This window comes from Saccopteryx leptura, chromosome 1, assembly GCF_036850995.1.
Source record: "Saccopteryx leptura isolate mSacLep1 chromosome 1, mSacLep1_pri_phased_curated, whole genome shotgun sequence".
Classification (NCBI taxonomy): Eukaryota; Metazoa; Chordata; class Mammalia; order Chiroptera; family Emballonuridae; genus Saccopteryx; species Saccopteryx leptura.
The window spans coordinates 57276929-57290101 of NC_089503.1; the positions used below are offsets into that span (position 1 = coordinate 57276929).

Below are 13173 nucleotides of genomic sequence, written 5' to 3' on the forward strand. Positions count from 1 at the left end.
GGCCAATGCTTGAGTCAACTAAGCTACCTTCAGCACCTGAGGCTGATGCTCAAACCAACCAAGCTATCCTTAGCACCCAGGGTCAATGCTTGAATCAATGGAGCCACTGGCTATGAGAGAGAGAGAAGAGGAGAGAGAGGCAAAGAGATGCAGATGGTTGTTTCTCATGTGTGCCCTGACTGGGGATCAAACCCAGGACGTCTGCATGCCAGGCCAATGCTCTATCCACTGACCCAACTGGTCGGGGCCAAGAGACTGAATCTTCATTGGCACTTTATTCTTTTTTTTTAAATTACCTGATGGTTAATTGAAAACTAAAATACTGCATCTACCTCAGATATTCTGACGCAGTTGATCTGGGATAGAGCACTGGTACGTTTTGTTTTTTATTATTATTTTAAAATATTTAATTAATTGATTTTTAGAGAGAGGTTAGAGAAAGAAAAATGTGGAAGGAGAAGCAGGAAGCATCAACTTGAAGTGCTTCTCATATGTGATCATTGGCACTTTATTCTAACGGCGGGCAATCTGGGGAGATGGGGGTAGCATTCTCAAATCATCTCAACCCCCTTTCCCAGCCAACCTTTTTTATAAGAGGAAGAAAAGGATATGGAAAGGTTTTTGTGAGGTCAAAGGTGTTAATCAGGTCATAGTCAAAGGTAATTGGATTATAGTCATTGAGAGTTCAATCTTTGGTGTACAAAGGCTTTGCTTGCAGTCCCCTGGAGCACTAAGGTGAGTTGCTAACAGATCTCCTGGGCAGTGGTGGGATTCAGCCGTTTGCACTGGTTCAGCAGAACTGATACCTAATTTTTTGTTGAGTTTAGCGAACTGGTTGTTAAAATGGCACTTGTAATCAGGGTTCTCTCTAAGGTGGGCACCTGGGCAGCCACCCAATGTGGAAATCACAAATTTACATTCCTTACTCCTTTTTAAGGTTCATCTGCACAACAGCGTATTCTTTTTATTTATTTATTTATTTTTAAAATTCATTTTAGAGAGGAGAGGGAGAGACAGAAGGGGGGAGGAGCTGGAAGCATCAACTCCCATATGTGCCTTGACCAGGCAAGCCCAGGGTTTCGAACCGGTGACCTCAGCATTTCCAGGTGAACGCTTTATCCACTGCGCTACCACAGGTCAGGCTACAACAGCGTATTCTAAGCGTCCACAATCATGTTCATTCTGTCCATAGTTGAAAAGAATTGCAAGTGAGGGCGCCAATCAAGAAGCAATATGGAAATATCTTAAATAACAGTTTTACTGTTTTTTTGTCAGGTATTATTTAATATTTTTCATTAATATTTTAAAATTCTTATAACAATCTAATTTTGTGTACCTCTTTTATTGTTCTTATTTAAATATTAAATGCATGGAATAATAAACTACTTTTTGGTATATCGTTTTTTAATACTTAAAACCATCATTAGGGCAGAGAACCGGTTGTTAAATTATTTGAATCCCACCACTGCCCTTGGGGCACAAAGGTGGATTCCCTCACAGATCTCATTAAGTCCTGTAGGCCTGTTCCATTATCCCAGTTCCTGACACAAAAACTTTTACTTGCATTAACCGTTATGCCCATTGATCATAACCAAAACCACAATTATTCAAGCTAAAATTTTAACTCCTGAGTTTCCCCATCATAATGTCTCAGCTGCAGAAGTCCCCCCTGAGGAGCGAGGGGTCCCAGCCCCACACTGAGTACCAGTGCTAGGAAAAGAAGCCCACAAAATATCTGTCTGTGAAAACCAGCAGGGATTCCATCCTTCTGGGTGAGACAGGAGCCTGCTGGAAACCCCGGCATCTTCTTAAAAGGCCCTCACACAGACTTACTCACAGGTACTCACCCTGGGCCTGGGCTCTGGCAGGGGGACCACAGCTCTGGGGGAGGGACCACCAGAGACAGACAGGGAGAAACTGAGTCGTGTGATTCAAGGCAAGGGCTGGAGGGACGGCTGCCATTGTTCCTGTATTGAGCCCTCCTCCCACATTTTCATATCTGAATCTGCATTAGCATGGTCAACTCCACTTGCTCCACCCTGAGGCCTCCCTGAGACCCCCCTCCCACCCAACTCCCACACAGTCCAAGGCACTTTTGGTGGCAAGCAGCCAGTCTTAGCAGGACTTACAGATTTTTTCCCTTCAAATCATGAGAGGAAGTTTATTTAGAAAGTTATAGTGGCCCTGGCCGGTGGCTCAGTGGATAGAGTGTCGACCTGGCATATTGATGTCCCAGGTTTGATTACCAGTCAGGGCACACAGAGTGCTGACCATCTGCTTCTCTCCCCTCATTCTACCCTGATGACTCCACTGCAAAGTTCTACAGGCCCCAACTGGGTGGTGGGTAGCCTCTGGCCTGGGTGTACACTGTGACTTTTGCTGTGTGGCCTCAGGCTCAGCATTGCCAAATCTGAATCTGCAGTAACCTGGTGAATACCATTTGCCCCATGCGGAGACTTCCTGGGACCCTGCCTCACTCAGCTTGCATAGTATCTAAAGCTTTCAGTGGCTGAGTCTTAAGGAAAACCATAGGTAGCAGCAGGTCTCAAACTGCCTTGTGCTTTTTGCTGACCTGCTCCAGGCCCATTACTGGTGGCAGCCAGCACTGGTTTGCAACTTGATCTCTTCAGTGAGCATCCAGGTCCAGTTCAAGCAGCCACCAACTGCTTGTAGCTCCGAACAGGTAGCCCTGGGCCAGTCACAGGGAACATCTGACATTGACCTGTACCAGAACCCCTCCCTCGAGGCCCCAGAACCAGCACACCTGGTAGCCAGCTTCAGACCACAACAGAGCACCACCCAATTAGCTGCTTAAGCAGCACACCCATAGGATGGTGTGGGAAGTCACCAGACCCCACTGGGGTGATCCTGCTCCATGGGGTCAGCCCCCACATAACAGCGTGCACATTGTGGTAATAGCCACTCTTTATCCTCAGAGCCATTAGTCTGAGGGTCAGTTCTACCCACTGCTGTGAAAACAGCAATCAAGGCTCAACTACAACAGGAAGGCACATACAACGCACACAAGGGATACTCTTGGAGGACCTGGCTCAGGTGATCAGGGAGATTGTGCCCCTGAGCCCCATAGAAGACCTACTACCTAAGGCCATCCTGACAAGACTGGGAGACACCAGATTTACCTAACACATAGACAGAGGTAGATTAAGGTCAGTTGAGGCCCTAGGTGCAGAAGAAAATATTGGGCCCCTTACATTAGAAAAAAGTGTAAAGTTGAGGGTTTGCGGGGCCCTTCAGAAGTCGTGGCCCATGGTGTGCGCCCGGTGCACTCACCGTTAAATCCACCTCTGCAAATAGAAACAAGCACAGAGAGACAGCCAAAATGAGACAAAATAACATGCCCCAATTGAAAGAACAGGAGAAATCTTCAGAAAAACAACTAAACGTAATGGAGGTAATCAATCTATCACTGAGCTCAAAACACTAATTAGAAGGATTCTGAAGGAACTTAGAACTTCAACAAAGAGAAAACGAGCATAAAAAATGACATAGATGCCCTGACAGTCTGTGGACTGGTGGTTGAAAAACACTGGTGTATCACATCAGTTGATTTGCAGATATTGAACCAGGAATACATCTCATTTGATCATGGTGTATGATATGTTTAGTGTATTGCTGAATTCAGTTTGATGATATTTAGGATTTTTGCATCTATGTTCATCAGGGATATTGGCGTATAATTTTTTTTAAAATGCCTTCATCTGATTTTGGCATCAGTAATGCTGGCCTCATTAAAATAAGCTTGGGAACCTTCCCTCCTCTTGAATATTTTGGAATAGTTTGAAAAGAATACATGTTTGCCTGACCTGTGGTGGCACGATGGATAAAGTGTCAACCTGGAGTGCTGAGGTCTCTGGTTCAAAAGCCCGGGTTTGTCCAGTCAAGGCACATATGAGAAGCAACTACAAAGAGTTGATGTTTCCCATTCTTCTCCACTTTTCTCTCTCTAAAATCAATAAATAAAATCTTTTTTAAAAAAAAGATCAATGGAACAGAATAGACAGCCCAGAAATAAACCTGCACTATATGGTCAATAAATGTATGACAAGGGAGGCAAGAATATACAATGGGATAAAGACAGCCTATTTAATAAATAGTGTTGGGAAAATTGGACAGATATGTGTAAAAAAAAAAAAAAGAAAGAAAGAAACTAGCCTGATCAGGTGGTGGCACAGTGTCAATCTGAGATGCTGAGATCATTGGCTTGAGCGTGGAATCATAGACATGAACCATAGCTTGAGCTCAAAGGTCACTGGCTTGAACCCAGGGTTGCTGGTTTGAACGAGGGGTCACTGGCTCAGCTGTAACAGCCCCTGGTCAAGGCACGTATGAGAAAGCAATCAGGCCCTGGCTGGTTGGCTCAGTGATAGAGTATTGGCCCCATGTGTGGATGTCCTCTGTTTGATTCCCAGTCAGGACACACAGGAAAAGTGAACATCTGCTTCTCTATCCATCCCTCTCCTCTTCTCTCTTTATCCCTCTCCTGCAGTCATGGCTTGATTGGCTCAAGTGAGTTGGCCCCAGGAACTGAGGATGGCTCTGTGGAGCTTCCCACCTCAGGTGCAAAAAATAGCTCAGTTGCTGAGCAACATCCCCAGATGGACAGAGCATCACCCCATAGGGGCTTGCTGGGTGCATCCTGGTTGGGCACATGCAGGAGTCTGTTTCTTTGTCTCCTCTCCTCTCACTTAAAAAAAAAAAAAAAAAAAAAAAAAAAAAAATATATATATATATATATATATATATATATATATATATTAAAAGAAAAAAAAAGAAAGCAATCAATGAACAACTAAAGCATTGCAACTACCAGTTGATACTTGTCATCTCTCTCCCTTCCTGTCTGTCCTTCCCTCTCTCTCTGTGTCTCTCTAGCAAAAAAAAAAAAGAAAGAAAAAGAAAGTAGATCACATTCTCATACTATATATAAGAATAAACTCAAAATGGATTAAAGATTTAAGTGTAAGATTCAAAACCATAAAACTGCTAGAAAAAGGCCCTGGCCGGTTGGCTCAGTGGTAGAGCGTCGGCCTGGCGTGCAGGAGTCCTGGGTTCGATTCCCGGCCAGGGCACACAGGAGAAGCACCCATCTGCTTCTCCACCCCCCCCCTTCCTTTCTGTCTCTCTCTTCCCCTCCCGCAGCCGAGGCTCCATTGGAGCAAAGATGGCCCGGGCGCTGGGGATGGCTCCTTGGCCTCTGCCCCAGGCGCTAGAGTGGCTCTGGTCGCGACAGAGCGACGCCCCGGGTGGGCAGAGCATCGCCCCCTGGAGGGCATGCCGGGTGGATCCCAGTCGGGAGCATGCGGGAGTCTGTCTGACTGCCTCCCCGTTTCCAGCTTCGGAAAAGTAAAAAAACAAACAAAAAACTGCTAGAAAAAAATATAAGCACTAAATTCTCTGACATTGCTCATAGTAATATTTGTCTTTGATATATTTCCCCAGGCAAAGGAAACAAACAAACGGGACTACATCAAACAAAAATGTTTTTGCACAAAATAAAATAAAATTACAATAAAAGTTTTTGCACAGCAAAGGATACCATCAACAAAATGAAAAGACTACCTACTGGATGAAAGAAGATTTTGCCAATGATCCATCTGATAAGGAGTTAACACCCAAAATTTATAAAGAACTGTACACCAAAAGAGAGAGAGAGAGAGAGAGAGAGAGAGAGAGGGAATCCAATTTAAAAATGGGCAGAGGGCCTGACCTGTGGTGGCGCAGTGGATAAAGAGTCAACCTGGAAATGCTGAGGTCGCCGGTTCGAAACCCTGGGCTTGCCTGGTCAAGGCACATATGGGAGTTGATGCTTCCAGCTCCTCCCCCCCTTCTCTCTCTCTGTCTCTCCCTCTCCTCTCTAAAATGAATTAAAAAAAAAAAAATGGACAGAGGGCCTGAATAGACGTTTCTCCAAAGAGGACACACAGATGCCAATAGACATATATTGTAAAAAGATGCTCAATGTCACCAATCATCAGAACAATACAAATTAAAACCACACTGAAACATCACCTCACACCTGTCAAAATGGCTATCATCAATAAATCCATAAACAAAAAGAGATGGCAAGGATGTAGGAAAAAAGCAAACCATTGTGCACTGTTGGTGGGAATGTAAATTGGTGCAGCCACTCTGAAAAACAGTGTGAAGGGTTCTCAAAAAATTAAAAATGAAACTACCTCATGACCAAGTGATTGCACTCCTGGGTATATATCTGAACAAACCCAAAACACTAATTCAAAAGAATATATGCGCCTGACCAGGCGGTGGCGCAGTGGATAGAGCATCGGACTGGGATGCAGAAGGACCCAGGCTCGAGACCCCGAGGTTGCCAGCTTGAGTGCAGGTTCATCTGGTTTGAGCAAGGCTCACCAGCTTGGACCCAAGGTCGCTGGCTCCAGCAAGGGGTTACTCGGTCTGCTGAAGGCCCGTGGTCAAGGCACATGTGAGAAAGCAATCAATGAACAACTAAGGTGTTACAACGCGCAATGAAAAACTAATGATTGATGCTTCTCATCTCTCTCTGTTCCTGTCTGTCTGTCCCTGTCTATCCCTCTTTCTGACTCACTCTCTGTCTCTGTAAAAAATAAATAAATAAATAAATAAAATAAAATAAAAAAAAGAATATATGCACCCCTATGTTCACTGCAGCATTATTTACAATAGCCAAGATAGAGAGGCAACCAAGTTCCTATCAATAGATGAGTGGATAAAAAAGTGGTGATACACACACACATAATTTTTTTTTAAAGTTCATTTTTTTAAAATTTTTATTTATTTATTTCTTAGAGACAGAGAGTGAGTCAGAGAGAGGAATAGACAGGGACAGACAGACAGGAACGGAGAGAGATGAGAAGCATCAATCATTAGTTTTTCATTGCGCGTTGCAACACCTTAGTTGTTCATTGATTGCTTTCTCATATATGCCTTGACCGTGGGCCTTCAGCAGACCGAGTAACCCTTTGTTGGAGCCAGCAACCTTGGGTCCAAGCTGGTGGGCTTTTGTTCAAACCAGATGAGCCCGCGCTCAAGCTGGCGACCTCGGGGTCTCGAACCTGGGTCCTCTAGCATCCCAGTCTGATGCTCTATCTACTGCGCCACCACCTGGTCAGGCCATACATACATTTTTATTCAGCCATAAAAAGAATAAAATCTTGCCATTTGTGACAACATGGATGGACCTAGGACATGGAGTGTATTATATACTAAGTGAAATAAGTCAGACACAGAAAGACAAATACCATATGATTTTACTTATATGTGGAATCTAAAGAACAAAATAAACAGAAAAAACAACAACAAACAAACAGACTTACCAAAGAGAGAACAGCTCTAGCCCTGATTCTGCCCTGGGAACTTCTTAAGACCCCTCTGTGCAAAAGGAGAGGTCGTTGCCTGATTGGGTGGTGGCGCAGTGGATAAAGCGTCAGACTGGGATGTGAAGGACCCAGGTTCGAGACCCCGAGGTCGCCAGCTTGAATGCAGGCTCATCTGGTTTGAGCAGGGTTCACCAGCTTGAGCCCAAGGTCGCTGGCTCAAGCAAGGGGTCACTCAATCTGCTGTAGCCCCCTGGTCAAGGCACATATGAGAAATCAATCAACGAACAACTAGGGTGCCACAACGAAGAATTGATGCTTTTCTTCTCTCTCCCTTCCTGTCTGTCCCTCTCTCTGTCTCTGTCACAAAATAAATAAATAAATAAAATTAAAATGCAAAAGGAGGGGTTGTTGAGGTGTGAGGAACTGGAGCCGGGCTGCCTGGGCCTGTGCTCTCACTTGCTCTCCACATTACCACCCCCACCCCCATGCCATCCCCACTCCCAACTCCTATGGCACTTGGTCCAGGAACATGAGCCACAACTGAACAACTTAGTGGCCCTCACCTGGCCCCTGGACAGTTTCTCCATCTGCCCCACTGGCAGTCTCTGGGTGCTTAAAAGCCTCCAGGCTGCTAAACCTGGCTGGTGCCCTTCCTTTCATTCCCTACCCCCACACCATTAGGTTCTGAAGAGAGAGTGACAAATCAGATGTGCTGGAAAGACTTCCCAGAAAAGGGGCCATTAGCCTTGGCCTCAGAGGATGAGTAAGAGTTTTCCAGGAAGACAAAGCAGGAAGAGGCAGCCTAGAAGAGGACAGCATGTACACAGGTCCAGCAGAACAATCAGTGGCAAGTCTCGTGGGGTCAGAGGCAACAGAAAGGGAGGTGAGGCCCGGGTCTCCATTTCATAGTTAAGACCCCTGGAAGTAGTTGAGGAAGTCTGAGCTTGAACTGAATACAGGCTTGCGAGAGATGCCAGTATTTCAGTCCTTCTGGTCTCGCCCACCACAAGGTTTCATGTTGCTAGAGGCTGGGGATGATCTCAGGGCAAGACTGTGGCATGGACAGACTCCAAGGGCTTGAAGTGAAGAGAAGGAAGTCCAGCAGTCCCATGACTTCTGAGTCATTTCCAACATTTCATTGCTGTGTGTGGGGGGTGGTGGTGGTAAAATATACATAACATAAAATTTGCCATTTTAAGCATTTCTAAGTGTACAGTTCAGAGGCATTAAGTAACATTCACATTGTGGTGCAACCATCCCCACCACCCACCTCCAGAACCACTGCATCTTCCCACATTGAAAGTCTGTACCCACCACATCAGTTTTAGAAAATTTTAAATTCTAAAGGTACTTGTAAGAACGCTCTGGAGTACTTCCTCTTTGTCAAGAAATGGTACAGACACAGACCTTTGACGGAGACAGATGATTGTAATTCAGAGGGACATGAGCTATCTGGGAGTGGCTATTTTTTTTTTGAACCCCTACTAGGATATGCTTTTAACTATGTTAATTAACTCTTGTGGAGGCAGAAACCAATAACTTTGGTAGATCAGGGACGAGGTACATGGGGTCTTGCAGGGTGACCAAAAATTAGGGCATCTGAAGAAGAGCATGTGTGAAGTTTGGGGTGGCCTGGAAGCCAGATCTGTGTCAGTCGCACTGAGTGCGGGCTACACTGTTTGAAAGCAATAGGGTTGGCCCCACCCTCATGGATTTTCCTTAGTTTCTCCTGAGTGCCCAGACCAATAGCATCTCCCCTCCCACTTGACCCTGGTACTAGAGTTCAGTTCAGAGACTTGAAGCACTTGGTCCATAACCACTCAGCTCTTGAGTCCAGGCTTAGAATGATTTTTTTTTTCTTTTTTTCTTTCCCTTTGTATCTTTCCGAAACTGGAAACGGGGAGAGACAGCCAGACAGACTCCCGCATGCGCCTGACCGGGATCCACCCGGCACGCCCACCAGGGGCGACGCTCTGCCCACCAGGGGCGACGCTCTGCCCCTGCGGGGCGTCGCTCCAGCGCCTGGGGCAGAGGCCAAGGAGCCATCCCCAGCGCCTGGGCCATCCCCACTCCAATGGAGCCCCGGCTGCAGGAGGGGAAGAGAGAGACAGAGAGGAAGGAGGGGGGTGGTGGTGGAGAAGCAAATGGGCGCTTCTCCCATGTGCCCTGGCCGGGAATCGAACCCGGGTCCCCCGCACGCCAGGCCAACGCTCCACCGTTGAGCCACCGGCCAGGGCCTTAGAATGATTTCTAAAGAGAAAACTCCACCACTTCAACCATCTTACCTGTCTTAATTTACTTCTCTGGATAGCCTTTCATATTTAGTCAGGTTCATGTTCAGGCCCATGTGCTGACTGTTGCCCCTCTGTTCCCAACAACTTTCAGAACCTATCTGGAGCCTCCTCGCCTGAGGTTCCAGGCCCTAGGGCAGCCAGACCAGTCCCTTCTTAATCCCACCATTTACGAGAGGTTCATCTTACTTATACTCTGTAAAAATTGGAGTAATGATGTTTTTACTGGATTGTTGAGAGGATAAAGCACAAAAACCTCAGGGACTTTGCACCTGCTATCTTCTAGGCCTACAACATTCTTTGTCTTCCCCCACTCCAAAGGAAAATCATAACCAACATGAGGAAGGAAAGAGATTTGATCTGTTTTGTTCACTGTGGTATTCTTAGTACCTAGCCCTGGGCCCAATGTATAATAACCACTCAGTTAATATTGGATGGATGTAAAATGAGTACTATAAATAACTTGAATAATGTAAAATAAGCTTGAAAACTATTAAGAGTTGTACAAATAATTGCTCCTCTAGACAGTGGTTCTCAGGTCACCCACATCCCTTAAAATCCAATATTATAATTGGCTTTATCCCAAATAGAGGCTCCTCAAGGGCCAGGCAAAGAGGCACCCTCCTCACTGAGTGCTGCTCTGAAAGACGTACTGAAACACAGGCACCAGATATTGGAGAAGATGGCTGTGCTGGGGGAAGAACTTAGTCCTGTGTCTTCCCCACCCAGTGCAGTCCCTGGAAGAAGAATGCCTGCTGCTCTGTCAGCACCAGCCAGGAAGCCCATAAGGATGTTTCCTACCTGTACAGATTCAACTGGGACCACTGTGGCCCAATGGCACCGACCTGCAAGCGCCACTTCATCCAGGACACCTGCCTGTATGAGTGCTCCCCCAACCTGGGGCCCTGGATCCAGCAGGTGCGAGTGTCCTCCCCACGTCTGCTTCCCAGACAGCTCCTCCCACTGCCTCTCCAGCTTGGGCTACTCAGGGCTGGCTGCTGAGAAGCCTCGGCCTGAGTCCTTTTCCCCTGCTGCCGTCTCCCAGGTGGACCAGAGCTGGCGTAAGGAGCGGATCCTGAACGTGCCCCTGTGCAGAGAGGACTGTGAGAGCTGGTGGGAAGACTGCCGCACCTCCTACACCTGCAAGAGCAACTGGCACACGGGCTGGAACTGGACCTCAGGTGAGGGCTGGGCGGGTGGGGAGGGCGGGACTGGGAGGTCGAGGGTGGGGGTGTGAGACGGGTATATGAAGGGGTAGAGTTGTGAGGCTGGCGGAACCAGAGATGGTTCTGGGCCCAGTGGCTAAAGGCCTTCCACCCTCCTCAGGGTCTAACCAGTGCCCAGTGAAGGCTGCCTGCCATCCCTTTAATTTCTACTTCCCCACGCCTGCTGCTCTGTGCAATGAAATCTGGAGTCACTCCTACGAAGTCAGCAACTACAGCCAAGGGAGTGGCCGCTGTATCCAGATGTGGTTCGACCCGGAACAGGGCAACCCCAATGAGGAAGTGGCAAGGTTCTATGCTGAGGCCATGAATGGGGCCGTGCTCCGTGGGGCCTGGCCTCTCCTGCTTGTCCTGACCCTAATGCTGCTCCTGCTGCTTGGCTGAGCTCCTTTCACTGCCTGCTACCTAGTCATCCTCGCCCAGTTCAGCCCAACAGCTCAGCTCCCACGGTGAGAACTCTGTCCAACATTTTTTATTTTTAGTTGTATAGACAAAACTTTATTTATAACATAATAAACACACCCTCCATAAGTTTCTTCACAGTTAGTCCAAGTGATAAAACATCTGGCTTAATTAGAATATACATTTTGCCTTGCCTGACCAGGCGGTGGCGCAGTGGATAAAGCGTCAGACTGGGATGTGGAGGACCCAGGCTCCAGACCCCGAGGTTGCCAGCTTGAGCTCAGACTCATCGGGTTTGAGCAAGGCTCACCAACTTGAGCCCAAGGTCGCTGGCTCGAGCAAGGGATCACTCGGTCTGCTGTAGCCCCCCAGTCAAGGCACATATGAGAAAGCAATCAATGAAAACTAAGGAGCTGCAACAAAGAATTGATGTTTCTCATCTCTCCCTTCCTGTCTGTCTGTCCCTCTCTCTGACTCTGACTCTGTCTCTGTCACAAAAAAAAAAAAAAAAAAAAAAAAGAATTTACATTTTGCCTTAAAATTCCAAAATTCATCCATGTCAACTTTGGAATTTTAGTCTTGTCTGATACTATGAAAACGGGTAAACCTTTATCAGCGACTAAATTCCTAACTTTTGCTGCTCAATCAGTTTTTAAGTTTTTCTCTCTGATTCCATACATTTCAGAATATTCAATGGATTTGCAATAAACTGAAATTTACCTTCCAAGATGGAAGGAAATTTCTTGCTCATTGTTTGCACGAAATCTTGTCTTGTATACATCTTATTAAATAAATATATGGTGGTGGCACAGTGGATAGAGCATCGACCCAGAATGTTGAGATGGCCGGTTGGAAACATAAGGTTGCCTGGCTTGAGCAAGGGGTCACTGGCTCGGCTTGAGCCTGAGGTCGCCAGTTTGATCCCCAGTCAAAGCACATAGAAGAAGCAATAGATGCACAACTAAGTGGAGCGAAGAGATGATGCTTCTCTTCACCCCCCCCCCCCAAATAAATACAAAAATGGTAATGACTATCATACACATCTATGGTCCAAAACTTGAGACTGGATCCCAAACCCAGACTTCTAGAACAAGTTCCCAACCAATGATCTGACAAATTTTTAGGCAGTGATCTCACATTAAGCATAGTTTATAGCAGTTGTAATAAGCTGGGTTATGTTAAAGTACCATCCCTAGTATCTCAGTGGCTTAATATAACTAACATTTATTTCTTGCTCAAGCAACAGTGATTAATGTGGGTTTTCAGGGGGATTCTACTTGGTACTCAGTAGTTGATCCCGTTTGACGGAGGCTCCATCTTGTCACAAACTTCCACCAGACAGGAATAGGGAACTTGGTAAGTTCCAGACAGGCTCTTAAACTTCCACCCATCACTTATTTTGTTGGCCAGCTCAGGTTATAACCATGACTAACTTCAAGGAGGTCAGGGAAATACAATCCTACATGTGCTCAGAAAAAGACGGGAATCTGGTGCTCTCCCTTTAGGAGTACCCTGTGCCTTTCCCTGACCCCTCTTCCTCTTCTTCCTCCCCACAGGCATGTTTTTCTTGCCTCTCTCTTCGCAGCTCGAAGGGACCCCATGAGATTTGCAACCAGTAAAACAATGGGCAGTGGCAGGTTGTTCTAAGCTAACTCTCAAACCTGTCTCCAAGGCCCCCTTTTTTTTGCCCACCAGTCCCTTCTGAGTGTATTCCTGCACCGCCAATAAATTTTTCCTTAATTTGAAAAAAAAAAAAAAAAAAAAGAATGTTGAATGTTTTTCAATAAACCTAATGACTACTACAAAGACTGTCATGTCATGGTTAGTATATTCTGGCATGGTCATGGTTACAAATTTATTTTTTAGGTTTGTTCTGGTAAGAAGAATGAGTATCAGCACTTTGAATCTATGAAAAGAGCT

General features: G+C 46.2%; 1 protein-coding gene across 1 annotated transcript in view; it reads left to right on the top strand.

Moving 5' to 3' along the window:
* LOC136388045 (folate receptor alpha-like) overlaps positions 1–11312 on the top strand; it is a 26109-nt gene extending 14797 nt beyond the window's left edge. Inside the window, exons 2-5 of the mRNA XM_066360092.1 lie at positions 2582–2767; positions 10358–10546; positions 10674–10809; positions 10955–11312. Coding sequence (XP_066216189.1) covers positions 2582–2767; positions 10358–10546; positions 10674–10809; positions 10955–11235 — 792 coding nt within the window. The 3' untranslated portion in view covers positions 11236–11312. The remainder of the gene's footprint in view (positions 1–2581; positions 2768–10357; positions 10547–10673; positions 10810–10954) is intronic.
* Positions 11313–13173: the final 1861 nt, after the last annotated feature.